The 19,452-nt window shown below is 42.5% G+C and overlaps 1 protein-coding gene across 1 annotated transcript in view; it reads left to right on the top strand.

Moving 5' to 3' along the window:
• Nucleotides 1–8,907: 8,907 nt before the first annotated feature.
• Nucleotides 8,908–19,452, top strand: part of PLCXD3 (phosphatidylinositol specific phospholipase C X domain containing 3) — a 99,766-nt gene continuing 89,221 nt past the window's right edge. Inside the window, exon 1 of the mRNA XM_080372207.1 lies at nucleotides 8,908–14,216. Coding sequence (XP_080228333.1) covers nucleotides 14,114–14,216 — 103 coding nt within the window. The 5' untranslated portion in view covers nucleotides 8,908–14,113. The remainder of the gene's footprint in view (nucleotides 14,217–19,452) is intronic.

Raw genomic sequence — 19,452 nt, 5'->3', positions numbered from 1 at the left:
TACTTCAACAGTGAATTATTACTGAAAATATTTTTTTTTGCTACGTAATTACTCTATTTCCTATGAGAACTCCTGCTGAGCCAGCTCAGGGACAGCAGATGCAGTGGTACCACTTTCATAAGCTAAGGCAAATCCTCAGTAAAGTATTAACACACATCTACAGCTGTCACCTAACTGCTGACAGATTTAAAATAGATGATTCTTTGCATACTGAGCATTTGGCAGGCTAAACTTGGATGCTTAGATTTTGATTGATTCCCATTTCTATGATAATCCCGTGTTTGGTCAGTCTTGCCTCCTGTTTGATGCCAGGGACAGGTATTTGGGCTCCAGAGTTTTCCCCCAGCCCCCTCCGCACACTGTGTGTACAAGAGTTGGCATTGCAGTTTGGTTTGTTGCTTGGAGACAGCTGCAGGGATACACAGGGGCATAAATCACACCTGACTCTGTTGCTAAGGAAATAAGACTGTCTCCTTTTCCTTCAGGCCTTGTAATAAGAGAGGCAAACGGAATTCGTATTCAGGATATTTAAAGTATTGCTTTAATTTACAAAAGTGAAAAGGAAACTACATAATGCACATCTGTAACAGCTTTCCTGGGGAACAAATACTGAATTTTCTTTCTTCTGGAGGTGATTACTGGAAGCACAGGATTCAAACACATTGTGTGATAGAGCAGAATAATTAGACACAATCTGGATTTGGGGCATAAAAACTCAATAAACTTTGTGGAGGGTTTTTAGACTTGCAGAGTGGAGCCTGCTGCTTACCCTAATGTTTATGGAGTTTCAAAGAAAAAAAACGAGAATTTTTTCTAGCAAAAGCTTGACTGCAAAAGTGAAAATTGGACTTGAGAAGCTAGTTCTTCCTTCAGGATGCCCATAAAATAAATGAATTTTTCAAGCTAATGAAGAATCACAGATGCATACTTCAGTTGTCCTTGACAAAACACTCATTAAAGAGTTAGCTAAGAAAATAAATTTGGGGAACAGAGAATCTCTGAACACATTTCACAGTCTCTCCAAGCTTTCCCTTGGGCTTCTTTCCTGAGAGAAAACTGGGAAGTGGCATGATCGTAAAGGCTGATCAGATGGACCTATTGCTGCTCTTGGTCCCTCAGAGCAGTGGGAAGGAGTCAGGCATCTTCTGCTCTGAATCATTCTCTCCCCTTGGTGAAAGTGGTCTGCAAATAGCTCCCTTTCTGTAAACACAACTTCACAATATGCAGCATACGTTATTTTGCCTTTTTTCAAACAAGATGAAACTTCCTTATCTTTTGTCCTTTGCAAAACTCAGGTAAGTCCCTAATCAGCACAGGATACCAAATCTATGTGTTGGCTTCTTGTTGGAAACAAAGTTCATCACTACAGAGAAAAAAAGTCCTTGGAAATTTCACTCTTGAGAGTTATTAAGAGATTTAGACATACTTAAACGTTTAGAGTCTGTTACCAGTACTGGCTGATTTGCAGGTCTTCTCATTTATTTATTTTGATTTATACAACCAATAAAAGAAGAACCTATCTCTGTCCCTAAGCATCCCTCATAATTTTTGAGATTTGTCTTAAACTTCCCAAGCTTTATCAGACAAAGCACAAACATTTATTCCCTTTTATGAATCTTTTGGGAGATCAGGCCCAGCCAGCATGGGTCCTGTTTGACTAACCCCAGGTCCTTCTAAGACAAGATGACCCGCCTAGTGGATGAGGGAAAGGCTGTGGATGTTGCCTGCCTGGGCCTTAGCAGAGCCCCTGACGCCATCTCCCACAGCATTCTCCTGGAGACACTGGCTGCTCGTGGCCTGGCCAGGTGCCCTCTGCGCCGGGTATAAAGCTGGCTGGCTGGCCGAGCCCAGAGCGTGGTGGGGGATGGAGTTACACCCAGCTGGCGAGGGGTCACCAGTGGTGTTCCACGGGGCTCCGTGCTGGGGCCGGTTCTGTTTAATAGCTTTATCGACAACCCGTACGAGGGGATGGAGTGCCCCCTCAGTGAGTTCACAGGTGACCCCCAGCTGGGGGGAGCGTTGATCTGCGGGAGGGCAGGAGGCTCTGCAGGGGGTCTGGGCAGGCTGGAGCGATGGGCCCAGGCCAGTTGTGTGAGGTTCAACCAGGCTCAGTGCCGGGCCCTGCCCGTGGGTCACACCAGCCCCCGCAGCGCTGCGGGCTGGGGGCAGGGGGCTGGGAGCTGCCTGGGGGGAAAGGGCCTGGGGGGGCTGGTCGGCAGCCGGCTGGGCATGAGCCCCCCGTGTGCCCAGGTGGCCAAGAAGGCCAAGAACATCCTGTTTTTTTATGTGAAACAGTGTAGCCAGCAGGATTAAGGAAGTGATGATCCCCCTGCACTGGGCACTGGTGAGGCCGCCCCTCGACTCCTGTGTTCAAGTTGGGCCCCTCATTCAAGAAGGACGTAGAAGGGCTCATGTGTGTCCAGAGAAGGGCAACAAGGCTGGCGAAGAGTCTGGAGCTCAAGTCTTCTGAGGAGTAGCTGAGGGAACTGGGGTTGTTTAGCCTGGAGGACACCTGGGGGGACCTTATTGCTCTCCCCAACTACCTGAAAGGAAGTTGCAGTGAGGTGGGGGCAGGTCTCTTCTCCCACATAAGAAATTATAGGACAAGAGGAAACAGCCTCAAGTTACACCAGGGCAAGTTTAGATTGAGTATTAGGAAAAATTGCTTCACTGAAAGGGTTGTCAAGCATTGGAACAGCTGCCCAGGGAAGTGGGGGAATCACTGTCCCTGGAAGTGTTCAAAAAATGCCTAAATACAATGTTTAGGGACATCATTTAGTGGTGTATTTAGCAGTCCTGGGTTAATGGATGGACTTGATGATCTCAAAAGTCTTTTCCAACCTAAATGATTCTATGATTGTATGATTTTAAAGACCCTAGTTTAAGTGCCCATCATTTATTCTCCTGAGAAGTTTTGCCTTCAAAATTCAGGAGACAGAGCTGGGCTTTGTAGACTTGACCAGAATACCTTTCTTTAGGCAAAACAAAAATGTCAAACAATACCTATCTTTCCCAGTAATTCCTTCCCTCTGATGCAGGGCAAGGCTGGTGGCATGAATGGTTGGTCCTGGTGATGGCCAGCGGAGGGTTGGGCGGATGGTACGTCCCCTTCCCCACCACGGGGGACTTCAGAGCTGTGGAAGACATTGAGCTGAGCTGTAGGAAAGCAAAAACTAGAACGTGCCCAGGATTTCACAGGCACATTTAACCACCTGAATACTAGTATGCTAATCATGAAGGTTATTAATTTGTATTGCATTAGTGAACAGAGGACCCTAACAGCATGTCACTGTGAACAACACCTGAGCTGAAGGATTTACTGCTATAGTAAGGAAAGTGAATTGTGATGGAAAAGTGAGGAAACAATAAGGGTCAGGGTAGTGTATAGTGCTGCCTGACCATTTGCCTAACCATTCGAAGGTGTTTTGCAGGCACTGTGCTGTCAGTGGATTACAAGAACTTAAAAGAAATTCCTGTTCTTTCTCTTGCCCTCTTATCTCTCACAGACAGAGGCAGTTTTAGCAGAGAGACTCATTGCCTTTTCATACTTACATTTTTAAATATTTTTTTTATGTTTATACATGAAATGCCAGAAGTTCCTTCTGTATCTAGCAAGACTTCTGTTTTTCAAGGACGGGGTGCGCAGTGAAAGAACATTCAGATTATACCAATGTATTTTCATGGGGATTTTGTTTTTTCTGAAGGTATTATTCCTTGGTTGGCAAACCATTTATCCACTGCTGGCACACACACAGCTTCTGAAATCCTTTCCTCTCATATTTTTCTTAATTATCCTTCTTCATTGTCCTAGAGCTCCTCTCTGTGCAGCAGAAAGAAGGTGGAACTTCAAACCAATCTCAGCTGAACTTTTCTAACTTACTGAAAGCTACTCAAACATTTTCTCCCAATAAAGAGAATTTCTAGAATATATTATAGTGAGAAGTACTGGACAAGAGAGCTGGGGTGGTCACTAACAGATATTCTTCTCTTAGACTGTTGAAATTCCTCTAGTGTGGGTGATGAACCATGTTCCAGCTGGACTTCCAATTTCAAGTGTGTGTGCATGAAGCACAAGTTTCTCAAAACAGCTTTGCTCTTCCTAGAGGAAGTAGGGTTTTAAAGTACTTCATTTGCCCTCTGGGATGCCTTTAGTTTGGGGGTGTAAGGACATCTGTCTCTACAAAGGTCAAGAAAATTTTCAACCTGGGATCCCAGGTTTGTTTCCAGGGAAGAGGAACAATGCAGGAAATCAGTACGTATTTCTGACTCTCATTTGCAATGGAAAAAGCAGCCTCTGCTTTTCCTCCTGCTTCCACAACACTCTGGATGTTTAGTCAACAGTGTGTCTTGCAAAGTTCTTGCAACATCCAGGGAAAGCCAAAACAGTGTTTGTGAAGGCTGGCTCTCACGTTTGGTGCCGAGCCTCCCACCAACTTCAAAGGGGTGAGGATTTTACCCACTGTGTCTCCTCAGTCTGTACGTGATTCAAATTATTTATCATCCAGATCATTCACAAACCTCCCGCTGCCACTTACATTTCAGCAGTGGAAAAATCTTCCAAAAATGAAATTCTAAAAATGGGAGAGAGTTTTGCTGGCTTTTTCACTTCATATGGCTAGTGGAATAACACACCAACGCTCCTGTTTCTCAGATGGCATATGCTTAACATAGCGGTGAGGAGACATTATCAGTCTCTCTTTACAATTTAGCCACTGCTGAATATGCCGTACCATTCCCACACAGACATTTTCAACAAAAGAGTTGTGCTCTGAATCAGTGTGCATTTTCTTCCATTCATAAATATGTATTGTCTGATTTTGATGTGCTTACATATGTACACTTGCGTAAATGCCTTGATTTACAGAGAACTGCATCTCACTACACTTCAGCCCAGAAAGAACCTTGTTAAAAAAAGACTACTTCAAAACCTTCAAATTGAACCCAACACTTAAAATCAGACTGATTAAATGTAATAATAAATACTTTGTTATGTTCCACCACTGTGCTCCACTCAGAAAGGTCTTGTCATTTGTCTGGAGGATGATGGATCCAAACACTGGGCTTTTTTTCTCTCCAGCTTCTTCCTCTTCTCCAAGTCTATCTGTGCCACCTTCATTTCACAGTGCCTTTGCTAACACTGGGGGCTGCCCTGACAGCAGCTGTGGATACAACCCAGCCATCCCCTGGCTTTCCAGATCCAGGCTCCCTGTCAGCTCTAGTGCCTGAGGAGCTTTCTCTGCACTGTATTCCCAGCACCGCTCCTGCCAGCCTCCTCCTGTGGTTAGTTTAGCTTCACCCTCAGGTATGTGGGCTTTGCAAAGCTGTAACTACCACAAGGAGAACACCCTGGCTCTCCCCTTAGGTGAAAGAAAACAGCACTGTGCTGGCTGAATTAAGTTTCTGTTTTGCACAGTAGCAGAAATTGCTTTGGACACACAAGAAAGGGTATTTCAGTGAAGTTTGTACATCTGTGTGCAACTTATTGCAGCATTCTTTTGCTTTTCATTGTCTTCTCTGTGTGAGCCCCAACTGACATCCACAGGTTCTGGAGCTGACATGAGGAAGAGCAGACACTGCACATTAAATTGTAGTTGTGCTCTAACCTACTCAGCCCTTTCAAGAACACATGTTGAAAGCAACCAGTTTGTGGAAAGGTCAGGAAATATTTATTGCTATAAAAGATTACTTTTCACCTATGGCCCTGAAAATTGTAAAGGGAAGACTGAGTGCCTGAAAAAAAGCAGAACAACTAAAAGATCATTTATATATTAAGGTGAAGTGATGGTATGCTGAATTCAGGCTATGCTTCAAGGAAAAGAGCTGGCCAGTGCTGTTGTGGGAAGCACTGGGGCTTTGTTTAGTTGTCAGAGTGATTGGATTTGCAAGTGACACTTTGAATTTAGACTCCACTTTGATGAGACTTCCTTCTTCCCTGAAAATTAAAACACCAAAACCAACCAAGATGACCTCTAGTGCTCACAGTGGGTGTTGTGGGCGTAAGGCAAGGCATGAACAGCCATGCTCCCAGCCCCTGTGCCAGTCCTGCTGACAAGGGCACAGCGAGCACTCCTTTCCATCCAGCTGCTCATCCTGAATGGCCCCATCCCTCCCACTGCCATCCTGCTAGGATCCATTTTCCCTGCCCCATATTTGATTTAGTTGATGGCAAAAGCCAGCTTTTGAAGGGATGCTTTTAATTTGGTCAATGTGCATTTTTCAACAGTGCTCTGGGTGTTAGAAAGAAGCAACCAGACTTTGAGGCCTTGAATGCAAAAAGCATGTGCTGAAACCCTCTTTGTCAGACTACAACCGTATGTAGGTGCCTCAGTGGATCAAGGCTGTATTCGGATTTCCAAGCTACTGCATCCAATGAAAAATAGTTAAAAACTGGTAAAATGGGAAAACAGTGCTGAAATACTGCCAGGCTGCAAGAAGCACTGTTTTAAAGCTGCAACCTGCATGAGCTGTTGAAAGTGTGCAGCACTTGCAGCACGTTGGAGGGCAGTTTGCAGGCTCTCCTACCTGCTCAAGAGCAGTGGGAGAGGGCTGGTTGGAACCAGACTGCAACTCTTGCCCTTTGCATTGGTTTATGGTGCTTGCAGGGAGAAGACTCAGATGGCCTTTTTAACCCTGGTCTTTCCCAAGAGAATTAGCTAAATATTTTACAGCCTAGCAGCTAAAATGTTTGACTTTATATTGCAAAAAATAATGAGTTTTAATCTTAAGGGGATTGTATTTTTATTAGGAATCCCTCATACCTTTTATTTGCTTGATGTCATAAGGATCACTACATTTTCAAACTTAATTATCTTTATAATCCAGAGCTGCACTACATTTAATGAAACTGTTTTTAACAATTTTTCATTCCAGTAGCCAATTGTGATGCACAGCAATTAGGGCCTAATCCCATGGGCAGGAAAATCTTTTGGAAACTGATGCCTGATTTCCAGGCTCTAGCCAGAAATATTTACAGCCTTTTGCAATGGTTCATCAGGTACAGTGCAGTCAGGCAATTAAGGTCTTAGGTGTATAATTTAATTAGACATGTAGGTCAAAGGTGAGGCAGCAATTCAAAGCAGGGAGAACTGGAGCCAAATCTACAGGAATCAGGAAGAGCTCGATGGGAGAGGGACAGACGCTCTCTAAAGGAAAAGCAAGATCAGCTCCTCCATCCCATTGTAGCTGAGAAGACAAGACCAGGGTCAGATATAAGCCCCAGAACTTCATCTCTAACCTCTTGGTGATGCCACCACCTTCGGATATAATACTTCTCCATGCCCTTGGGGGATTCTTTCCCTCTCTTTGTTACCACCCATTTTTTCCATTCTCCTGTTCTGTCCGTTTTCTCTCTCACCTCATTTTCTTGGGCTGCAAGAAGAAATATCCCTGGTTTCATGTAAGAAGTTTTATGGGTTTTTTATGTTGTTGCCCAAGATATTACCTTTGAGCAACAGTGAAGTGAGGCACATGACAGAACTCTGACTTCCCACAGTTGGTTGTCATCTCTGTTTCTCTAGCATCTGTGCCAACCCCTTCCTGTATCTCCCTCTAAAGAAGCCAGCTGTACCACCCCTTTTTTTGGGCTTTGAGACACTGCCCTGCATCCTGTATGACCCAGACTGCAGATGCTGAGCTGGAACGACTGCACCGCTCACACTGATCATGGGGCGTGTGTAATTAAAAAGGAACATTACCTCTCATCGCCTCAGCAGGCACTGACTGCAGCCTGTGAAATGTGAAGGCATACCGATTCAAGTAGTATGCTAAAATCTCATTAGTCCTGCTGACTATTTTCAACACCTTCTGGGAGTGCTTCATCACCATGCAAACAGCAGGTGCCTATTTGGAAAGCCTCATCCAGGAGGCAGAGCTGCATCTTTCATGAAACATGATTCCAGTTGACAAGAGTGGAACTGACCACTGTTAGTACTCTGCAGCTCCTGCTGGAAAGTCTGTGTCATCCATCACGCTTTCTATTCAAAAATAGAAAAGAATTTTTATCTCCAGTGGCTTAGGATATAAGTGCAGTAGATGCACCAGCTATTAACCAATGGATACTTGTTTTCCATCCAGGGGATTGAAATCCCATTGAATTCAGTGGAGTACTGTCATTATCTTCACTGATTTTGAACTATTCTCCAACAGGCAGAGAAATAAAAATAATTTGTTTATTATTGCTTAAGCAGCCATTATATATTTATTTGCTTTCACTATATTTTCTCATTTAATGCAGTTTCCTTTAGCCTCTTTTAAATGACATTGACTACAGAACGTGAATAGTTTGACTGATGTTTGCTCTTCTAAAAATAATCCTACATCAAAGAAATGGGAACTACATAATAGTGCATATGTGCTGCTCAGTCATAGCCAATATCAATTACAAGATGTCATTCTGGATATCTTGATGGTAAAGAAACAGTCATAAAATCTGAGTCCCTTTTTATAGCACTTAATTTCTGTGCTTTAACAAATTAAGAAGTACTTTATTATCTATTTATAAATACTATTTCCCTCTTCTCCCTCAGTTGCTAAACACACTGCCCAGTAGGTCTGAACTACATCCTAAATGGCTGACAGACACAAACCAATTGCATCTACTGTTTCTGGTGGTCCCCTGTAAAATGCTGCAACACTATCCACTTCTGATTATCTCATCCATTTCATTCCTGCCACCTTCACTGATTTTTCTTTGGTTTTTCTTACCAGTATGTGGTAACACAATAAATATTGTCCATGAAAATAGGAATTTTTCTTGACTTGGTTCTGTCTTACATTTTTACAGATTTTACCCTGCCTTGAACATTCCTAACTTGTCTGTGCTAGCTACGACTCTAAAGGTAAGATCTCAGCATCCAGACAATCTGAATTCTTCTGGAATGTCATTTTCACGTTGCTTTTTAGAGATTTTAGTTAGACTGGTCAAAATTTTATTTTCATACAAAGGGCTCTGTTTTCTGACAAAACTAGGTAGAGTCATGGGACTATCTGACTGCCCTGAAAACTTTTCATTCTTTGCTGCTGCTGGATAACTTAAAACTTAGGAAGGGAGAGATTGGTTTAGGGCTTTCAACTATTTTTTTAAACAAAGGTAGATATTTTTGTATTGGTCTTTTGTGACCATGTCAACACTACACTGGGTGGCTATGTGGATTTGATCAGCCCTGGAGCTTGCTTCTACATTGCCTGTGGTAACTCCACCATGAACTAGCTCATTTAGCTCATGTTTTTGTTAAGACATGTTTTTTTTACTTTGAGAATGTGCTGAAATTAAAATGCTTGCATCAAACCTTCTCTGCAAGTTCTTTACCAAACTAAACGTGGGGCCTTCAAGACACAGAGAGACTTGCTCATGACAAAATGCTCATGAGGTTCTACAGAAAATTTTTAAACATTGTCAGGTTGGTTTATAAATAATAAAGCAACATCTCTCTCATCCTTTTCTGCACTGAAGTTGCATACTTTGTTACAATCTTACAGCACTGGCTAGAAAACAGGGGGTTTCATGTTATGCCATTGCTGCTTTGGTAATGCAATTAGAGTATTTGCAGTAACGTCAACATAACCAAACTTCTTTGTTTTTAACCTGGCAAAAATAGTAGCCACTGTTGTGTTTTTTAAGCAGACATGTTAGGTGAGACACAGCATGACTCTGCATGACAAACTTAGAAAGAAAAAAAATCTATCTTCTTGCAGAAACCTGAAAAATGCTTTTCAGAGAGAAGTAGCTAAGGTGAAATTGGTTTCCACCTGAGGACTGGATACAAATATTATCATTCATCTTTTAGTCTCTGTATTTTAAGTTTCCAGAATTCAGTTAACTACAACAAACTGTCTTGCCATACACTTTGATAATTTCTTTCTGTTCTAATAGTAGATGTATTATGCATTTTGGACTTGATTTTTACTTGCATTAACACACATAGACTCCCTTGTGTCCTCTGTATATTATTGTAACATGTCTGTTTAGTTATAAAGTATGCAATTAAAAATATATGTTGGATCTTTATATTATCCTATCATGTTCACAGTCTCTGTAGTTTACAACAACAAAAAGTGTGGATAGCATTAACATTCTGACATTTTTCAGCTGCCCAAAACAAATATGACTCCTTCTGAGATTCAATATCCCCACCAGCAAGGCTGCTCAGATTTTCTTAGCAGAGAATAACAAATCAGAGTGCAGGATAAACCACATTTTCTTTTGCTTGAAAAGCAGAAACAGTCATATTCTTTCCCATAAAATGAAGAAAAGACTGCTTACCCTGTTTCTACAAAGCTTTGTTTCTGCCTGCTCTGAAATTTTGTAAGCTGCTTTGGCAGGACGAATGCTGCTAAATAGATGTTGCTTGATGAATGCATGATGAGATTGTCAAAGTAGCCAGATGAAGTATGAAATGACAAAAAAAAATACTTGTCACCTTATGTATTCACCCATACAATAATTAAAAAAAACCTATCTCATTCAATCAATCTACTTACTTTGGCTTTTTAGGGTTTTATGTGCTTGTCTTACAGGTAAAAATTACTTTTGACACCTGTTAGCCATAAGGAGTAATGAAGTTCAGAATAACATGGATTCACTGTGTTCTCAGGTGCAAAGACAACAATTGGGAACTCAGCTGCAGACAACTGGAAAGGCTTTGCTGCCCAGATGTGACTGATTAAGTCATTTAAAGCCATAAGAGCTGAAAACATGGGATGGCAGCCAGGATCTGTTCTGAAAAGCTTCTATTAATAGAAATGGGCAGTGAGAAGGATGAAGAGATCAAACCTCAGAAGCAGATCTTACTGTAAAACTTCAAATATTTAAACAATAGTAATTCTTTTGTTCAAAGCCTCATTTTGAATTCATTAACAACAGATTTAGAGTAGCCTCTAAATAAGTCAAATATAATAGGAAAATAACAGAGTGACAATGTCCCATTAAGCCATTTTTTCTTTTACCTTTCAGAGTAGAATGTACTTTATGTAATTTAGAGAAAAAGATCCTGTTACTCCTTTGTTATTCACACGATTAAAATAGATGCCAAAGACATATGAAAAGGCAAAGTATCTGTTAAAATAAAAAAGTATAACTGTGAATGTTTACCATTAAAATGCTAATTTTTAAGAGAACAAAACCAATGGAAAGCCTTTTTAACAATGAAATTAATTTTGAGCACTGAAGCGACATTCCTACTGGCTAAATTACTCAGTTTTTCTGTTCCATACAAGCAGAGGTGTCACTATTCATCCATGCTGTTATAGATACAGACTGGAGAGAACACAATACGTGATGAACAGACAGTACGATTTCAATTTTCCTTCTCTTCATGGGATCTTCAGTGAGCTTAGCGTAGCTGTGAATAAAAGAGCAAATAAGGTATTTTTCAGTATCTTGGGACCGCCTTTAATTTTTGTTGTACCAGGTAATTAACCTTTTAAAGTATTTTGATTCCTGAAATCCACTTTCTTTGATAGCTCAGACTTGTTATATGTAGGGATTCCAGTAATTTGACCAAAACCGTAACTTTTACATTTTTGCTCTTTTTAAATAGCAACAAAACTTTGTGTGGATACTCTCATTTTGATTTACAGGCTGCCATTGTCTATCAATCAGTTAAAATTAGTAAAATGACAGGTTCAAGCTAAACCACAGTAAGCTGCTCTTCAACCAAGACGAGCAAAGTGTTCGGTCCGGCTCTTATTAAACTCTTCCCAAGCAGATACATAGACTGAAGCTTCAAACCACTGAAAAGCTCTAAAAAGCTACATTTCTATTTCAAGTCAAAGCTTCCACATCAATGTTTCTTCAGGTTGCTGTAGAATTTTCTCCTACTTTCTGTCCCATAAAAGCTTCCTCTTTCATCCCATTTCCCCCCAAATTATTTAAGCCTGTGTTCCCACAGATTCATAGAGATCCAGCAACAGATTTTAAGCCTGCTATCTTAGCAGTTACAGTGCATTAGAAACAGAAGCAAAGCACTTAAAACATGATTAGGATAAGAAATGTTGGAGGGGACTGTTTTTTACAAAGCACAGTATCAGTGGTTTGAAAATCAAGACTATGAGGAATCTTGCTTTGGGTGTTAAATAGAAGAACGTACAAAAGCTCTGATTCCTTGTGGAAGCGAAGGCCAACAAGTTTCTAGTCAGTAGAGAGGGACCTTTACAGTTCTGCAGGAAAACAGAAAGCAGCATTATTGAGAGACCTGCAATGACATCAGATAGTTTAGGCATTATTATACGTACTAATATATTTTAAAATGTCAAGGGTCTGCAGGCATTTCTTTTATTTTGCTCTGAGCTACACCCAAAGCTTTAGAGACTGTAAGAGATCAACAACAGTATTAACAAGATGCTTAACCTTTCAAAAAGCTGTATACTTCAGTTTTATCTCAGAAAAGATAGAACACATAGTGGTATGGATAAAAATTCAGCAGCAGTTTTCCATGTAACCAGTGCAATCCATTAATAACTTCGCCACTTAAACTGATCTGATCCAATCATGTTGATAAAAACATTTATTACACCTTACTTGAATGCTCTTAATAAATCTTAATATTTTTTTTACTATAATTTCTGCCTTTTGAAGAGGATGTAAAGTAACATCTATCTTTAGGTCATTAGTGGGTTTTATGTCTTTGTATTGAAAATGTGGATATTCTGCTCCCATTCCCCACCCCCCACCCCCATGTTTGCTAATACCAGTGATTTTGGGAAGCGCAGATTAGCATCCTGATAGGCAGGAAGCAATATGGCAAAAATTAAACCTGTCTCAGTCCTGCTTAGTCCTCCCCCTTTTTCATGTTCTGCTTCATTCAGATTCAACATCTTCCCCGAGGTCGACCATCCGCTCACACTACCCCTGTTAAATCCCACCTGAAGAGCTACTTCTGTTACAAAAAGTGAGTGACCAAAACTTCCTTTATTTAAATACCTTGGAAATATTCACTTATTTCCCAAGAAATTGTTCCATTATTTTGTTGCTGAACAAAAAGCTTTTCTTTGTACTTGCTCTGGAAACTTGGACAGGATGAGAAAAGACAGTTATTATTAGCGGCTCCCTGCCTTTTCACTTCCAAAGCCAGCTGTCATAAAAGATGTCGAGCAAGTACAGAAGTTACAGGACCACAGCTGATCCCTCCTAGGAATGCAAGGTGATCACTGATCCCGGCTTCAGGCATGGCTCTCTCCAGGCACTATTTTTGACAGATCTACTAGGTGAACTTCCACGCCTGTGTCAACAACTTTGATTAAAAACAAAAGTCAAAAGACCAGGCTGGTTGTAACAGTTCAAGATGGCTCACAGAGCTTTATCAGGTTCATTGATTCGTTGGTCTGAAGACAGGAATGTAAATGCTTTGTTAATGCCAACAGTCAAGACGCTTCCCCGAAGGCAGTTAGGTTGGAAATGAGAACGGCATGTATTACTTCGGATCATCCTCAAAGGACAACAAAAAATTATTGCCCCAAAAATTACAGCTCTCCAAGGAGCGTTCAAGTAAGGAGCCATGTTTTGTGGTTATCCTGAGTAAGCCACTGGCCAGGACGCGTGTACCAGTCACCGGGCACGCCGCAGGAACCGGCGGCGAGCCGTGCCCCGGCGGGGCGTTCGCCCGGCCACTCGCCAAGGCCAGGCAGGCTGTGGCCAGCGTGAGGGCTGCGCCGGGCAGCAGCCGCCACCCCGGCTGTGAGCGCCACCCCGGCCGCGGGTGCCCCGTCGGCTGCAGCCCCGCGGCCGAGCCGTTGGGCGGGCTCTGCTGCCTCCCGCCGACGGGGCCGCCGGCCGGCTGCGGGGTGTTGGTGTTGGCGCTGGCGGGGGGGTGCCGGCGCGGCTCCCGCCCAGGCCCGGGCCGTGACCCCGCTCCCTCCCCCAGCCCCCTGCCGTATTTAGGGCGGGCCCGCCCAGCGCTCCGGGCCGCGCCGCCGGTGCTGCCGCCCGGTACGCGCCGCTGAGAGTGGCCAGGCGGGCAGCCCGGCGGTGGCAGCGGCAGGCCCGAGGGCTCTGGCAGGACCCGGCGCCGCGCCGCACGGAGGCGGCGGGAGCAGCGGCCGGGCTCGGCGGGGGGAGGCGGGGCCGGGCGGGCGCTAGCGAGCGGCGGCGGCAGAGCGGCAGGGGCGCGGCGGCGGCATGGCTTCGTCGCAGGGCAAGAACGAGCTGCGGTTCGCCGACTGGATGGCAGCGCTGCCCAGCAGCATCCACCGCACCCCACTCACCAACCTGGCCATCCCAGGTAGGGGCTCCCGTCTCCCCGCCCCGCGGGCTGCGGCGCGCCGGGCAGAGCAGAGCGGGGCGTTCAGCGCGCACCAGTGCTCCGCGCCGCCGGGGAGGCAGCGAGCCCGGGGCAGAGCCGCGGTGGTTCCGCTCCTGCGGTGCCTCACCGTGCTCCTCTGCGCCGCCCCGGCGGTGAGCAGCGGGGCAGGCGCGGAGCGGGGTGCTGGCCGGCCGCAGTTCCTGCGCCTCGAGGTGCAGTGAACTTGGAGGCGGCGGCTGGCGGAGTGACCGGGGCCGCTGCCCGGTGGTGCGGGCGAGCCCGGTGGTGCGGCGAGCAGCGTGCCCCGCAGCCGCTGTGCAGACCTGGCGGCCCCTTCGCCGGTCCTCGCATGCGAGCGAACGCCGCGCGCTGCCGGTTCCCTGCTGAAGCTGCGGCGTCTGAGCTCGGGGGAGCCGGGGAGGGGTGCGGGCTGCCGCGGGGGCAAACGCGTGGCACCGCTGCGTGACTTCTTTTCTTGTCGCCTTCAGAAAACACTCAGTCTCAACACTACTTTAAGTAAGACGAAAAATGGCAGGTCATGGTGCTCTGTGAACGCGTTCTTGGCTGTGCTCTCTGCCTTTCCTTTTGGTAAGGTATTAACTACAGACTCGTGCAAAATACATGGCAGAACCCAAAGCAGTGTGGCTGATTCAGATGATCCCTGGTTTGAGGGAGCACCCCATTTTGCAAGACTTCTGTACCAGCATCTCGCCCCTTCCGAGATGTCTGACAGACATGAGGTTTCAGAGATGCTGAAGCCCTAACATCTCTTCAGTTCCTTATGAGAAAGAAACGTTTACTTCTTACAAGTTTTGTGTAGCAGCTGCTTGTGTTAGAGCATTTTTTATGACACTAGTCAAAGATCCTTTTTTAAGACAATGTAATTGCAGCAGCTGTTTGCTAGAACGCAGTTTTTTGTAGTTCCATTCAAACGCAAGTCTGCCCTTTTAAAAATCACGTGCCTCTTTGTTTCTACAGTTTACACAAGCTATGTTTAGTATTTTACTTGCTGCGCTAGTTTTTGCTATTGGTTGAATATATCCTGTGTCCCTGTGAGGCATAGGAATCCAACATAATTTGATATAACAGAGATGTTTGAGTTGTAAAAGCTTTTGCTGTTAATAACTTGTCAATAATCCACAGGCTGTGGAATTTTTTTATGGAATATTGGCTATGATGAGAAATGGATCTCTGATTAATTGGGCCTTTGCAAGTTAAATGTATTGTTTTAGAGACTTTTTTTTTTTTTTTTTTTTTTTTGGTTTTCAGGAGATCATGATCAAACTTACTTGCTTCCAGAAGCAAGAAATTGCCTTTGATGTGCATGACCTGTAACTGGCTTCCTTGACTGAAGCATCATGAGGCTGTTGTTATTGGTGCACCCATCTCATCTAGACCTCGGTTACTTTCTCGTAGCCTCTTTGTAAAATATAGAACAGTTTTTCACAGTGGATGTTTTTCAGAGCTTTGGCAGTAATAATAGGAGCTTTCATACCTTAACATGTTTAAATTAAAAAAACCCAAACAAAATAGCCTACTGTGATCTGTAAGTGCCAGTTAATCCCAGCACAGCAATAAGCAGTAGGCAAGTTCGGCAGCCTGTAAATGCAGAGGCTGACCCCTTACACTGGCAGAAGGGTTTTGTTAATGTAACAGCCATGCACACAGTCTCACTTTTTGTGAAACAAGCAGCAAACTTACATGACTTGAGTGGCATAGTGTTAAGACCTTTGAAATTTGCTGTTCTGTTAGTTTAAGTTGGCGCAAACCTCTTACCTGCCCATCTCACACTTAAAATGACAGCTTTGGCAATAGAGCCTTATGGCAATATATTTCATATTAATTTATCAGTTAGGGATCCTGGCACACAGGCTGTAGATATTGGTGCAGTTTAAATACTATCTTCTAATAGTATATTTACTATTATATTCAATGGAGTGTAAAAATATACAGGATTAGTGCAAAGGCAAACATGGAATTGGTTTTGTCCTTTAGGAAGAAGTAGCTTGATAATGTTTATTTATATATTCATAATGTTTATTTAGAATTTTCCTCCCATATGACCACAGCTGAACATTAATGCTATGTGTGCATAATAGCTACTAACATATAACTGCTGTTCAAATAGTTAATGCAATGAATGTGTAGAAGTGAAAACCTCGTATGAAAAATCTTCTTAGTTTTAACTTGCAAATTTTTAACTGTTTTCGAAACTAATGTTTACTTAGAATGTGTTAGTAGAATAACTGCTGTATTTTGTAAATAGCATTTTTTTACATTGTTGGTTCTTTTTTTCTTACCAAAAGAAGTTAATAGTACATTTTTATTTTCTCCACCAGGATGTAAACTTCCCTCGTGCAGTAGGAATACTGATTTTGACCTTAATTCAGCAGGATAGAATTCAGTTCTGGAGCCAGAGTAACAGTGCAGTACTAATGTAGAAGAAAAACCATTAACCTGAAAATGTTAGAATGAATTTTCCAAAATAATGTATCACCACTTATCCAATACAGAGAATCTTCCACTATATTAAGGGGAAAATGTTGTTGTTTTATTAGAAATCATCAGTATATTTCTCCTTGTTTAGACAGAGTGGTTGGAACTGAGATGATACGCTGTTTTGTTTTTGCACAGACATGCATGTAACATTTTAACTGTTGCAAAGAGAAGCAGAAACCTCTTGGTATTTTGTCATGATCTTATTTAAACAATACTGTTGAAAGTATGTTACGTTCATATTATGTTTAAAAACATGATTGAGCACACATTTTTATTTTATTTTAAATGGTCAGTTTTTAAGTGTATGCAGGCACAAATTTGTCACCACTCACACTTACATAGTCAGTGCTGTATTTTGTTACTATTTAAGTAAATTCAGTTACTTGTTTCATTCTGTGCAGTCCAAGCCAGGTAGTTTTGTTTTCCTAAGACCAGGAATCCAGTGGATGACGCAGAGATCTCTAATATAACTTGTGCTGGCTTTGTCCATCAAACTTTTCCATTTGGATTTCTTCCAAATACGAGCAGGATGCGTTATGCCACAGTGTGTTCTTCTTTCATTGTGCTGTCTATGTTTTCTTGCACTGCAAATGATGGATTTTCAAGTGAAGGATGCCAGTAACAAATAATAATATACATTGTTTGGAAATAAAGTAATCTTTTAGATTCCAGAAATACCATGTATATTTAATCTATTGCTGTGACAATTAGAACAATGAAATATTATATTCTTAGGATTTCAGCCCAAGGCGTGTGACTCCTAGCATTTGTAAACTACCTCTTATGTTTAAAGATCAGTCTGGCTAAACTCACAACAGCCTGGCTAAGAAAAAGGTGGAGGATTGTGGATTATTTTCTTTGTTGTTGTTTGCAGGGAGTGTCCTTCAGTAGTTGGTAAAGTGTAGTTTTGTTCAATGCCTGTGCCTCTTTGACCAGGATAAGGAATAGTTTTCTGTAAACAATGTATGTTTATGGGACTGAAATCTTTGTGCCCCCAAGTTGAGGCTAGATGGTGAGGTATAGAAAGCCTATGTATTCTGCTGCGTTGGTGCCCTCTTTCTTAATCTGCGTGGAGGGTATAAACTGTGTGCAATGCAGTAAAATAAACATCAGTAGGCAGCATTTCCTTATGAATTGACCCACTTACTGATGAATTAACTTTCTCACTGGCACTCTGTAAATATGTATCTAGTTTTGTATCGGTGTTTTTTTATACAAATAATGTGTCATACATGTTGCCTTTTCCCCTGGAGCTAATATTGCAAGCCTCTGAGCACATCTGTAAAAATAAGCTATGATGGAAAAAAGTATTTTCTTCCCCAAGTAACTAATCCTGCCACCAAAATTAGTGCTAGCCTAAGATTATGGTTATCTTCATGATAATCGGGATATGATTAATCCTGATGTGTGCTAGGAACAAGTCTGTCCTTCACATAGTATAGATAAAACCCTCTGAATTAATTTGAGACCCACAATATCCCTCGAGTGCTTGATTTTGAGAGTTGGGACTCTTCAGGCTTTTGTTTCACAGGAGAGTTTTCTGGTTTCTTTGAGCAGATGAAACCTTTGGCTTCTGTGGCTGGAGGACTCGCTGTGAGCAATTTAATTCTCGGTGAAAATCATTTTCACAGTGATACCAGCTTGGCAGCTATGTTTGCTTAAGGTAGTTCCTTAAGAGGAGTGCACAGACCTGACTGGCTTCTTTTTGTTTCTCAGATGATTTAATTTGCTCGACAAAGTTCTTTGTCCATCAGCCAGAAAGCAGTTACTACGTGTGGCAGAGCTAAAGTTGGCTTATGATAAGTATGAAGCTGTTGGCAAGTGGAGTATTTTTCACACTATCCATCTTTAGAAAGGGTATCTAAGACTTGAAATTTGTATTTCCCACTGTCCCACCATAACCATGCTTTGAAAAGAAAGAGCAAGACTTCACAGAGAGTTAGTTCACAAAAAGAGAGGGTGTGTGTTAGTGTCACAGATATGTTAAGAGCTGAGAGATGGTACAGATAGGCTTGGGAGCAGTATGCATGTTACTGGAATATTTTAGCCATTTTGTGAATGACAGCACTGCTGAGGCAACATAACAGATCTGTTTCAAAAACCTTGAATTCCTCTCTTCCATTGTAATTCTTTGCAAACGTTCAAGGAATTACTTCTCAGGTGGACATTTCTCATCCTGAGCCTCACAAAGAAATTCTTTTGTTTTAAAAATAGCTGGAAATACTTTCTTGTTGGTTATATAGATAAACATAATTTTTGCTGTTTAAATGTAATTAGGGAGCTCTTGAGTTTTCAGCTTGGATAGATGATAAATTGGATGCTTTTAGAGTGAGGAGTGATTGTCTTTGGTAAGCACTTGGGACCTGTTTCATCCTTGTCTGTCCAGTGGTGGTCAAGAGGACCTCTGCTTCACTTGCCAGGTTCCGATTCTGTACAAAAGTAGTTCCACCTAGAACTGTAAACTAATGATGCAGGTAAAATTATGAACATATCATGCAGGTTGCCCATTAGCTGTTGACATGTATCTAAGTATCTGGAAGAACTGTTCCTTTTATCAGTGCACCCTGTACTCTATTTCAGCACTCTTCTACCTGAAATAAGTACTTTGTGCTTTATTTTCCACTAGGAAAGGGAGCGAAGATCTTCATAACTGACCTCCTTAACTTTCTTAGGATAGCTCTTCTTTCTTGATGGTCTTTTCACGTCATGTTTATCC

This window comes from Falco punctatus, assembly GCF_963210335.1.
Source record: "Falco punctatus genome assembly, chromosome: Z".
Classification (NCBI taxonomy): domain Eukaryota; kingdom Metazoa; phylum Chordata; class Aves; order Falconiformes; family Falconidae; genus Falco; species Falco punctatus.
The sequence above is the reverse complement of the archived record's forward strand: the minus strand, read 5'-3'. Positions and strand labels throughout refer to the sequence as shown.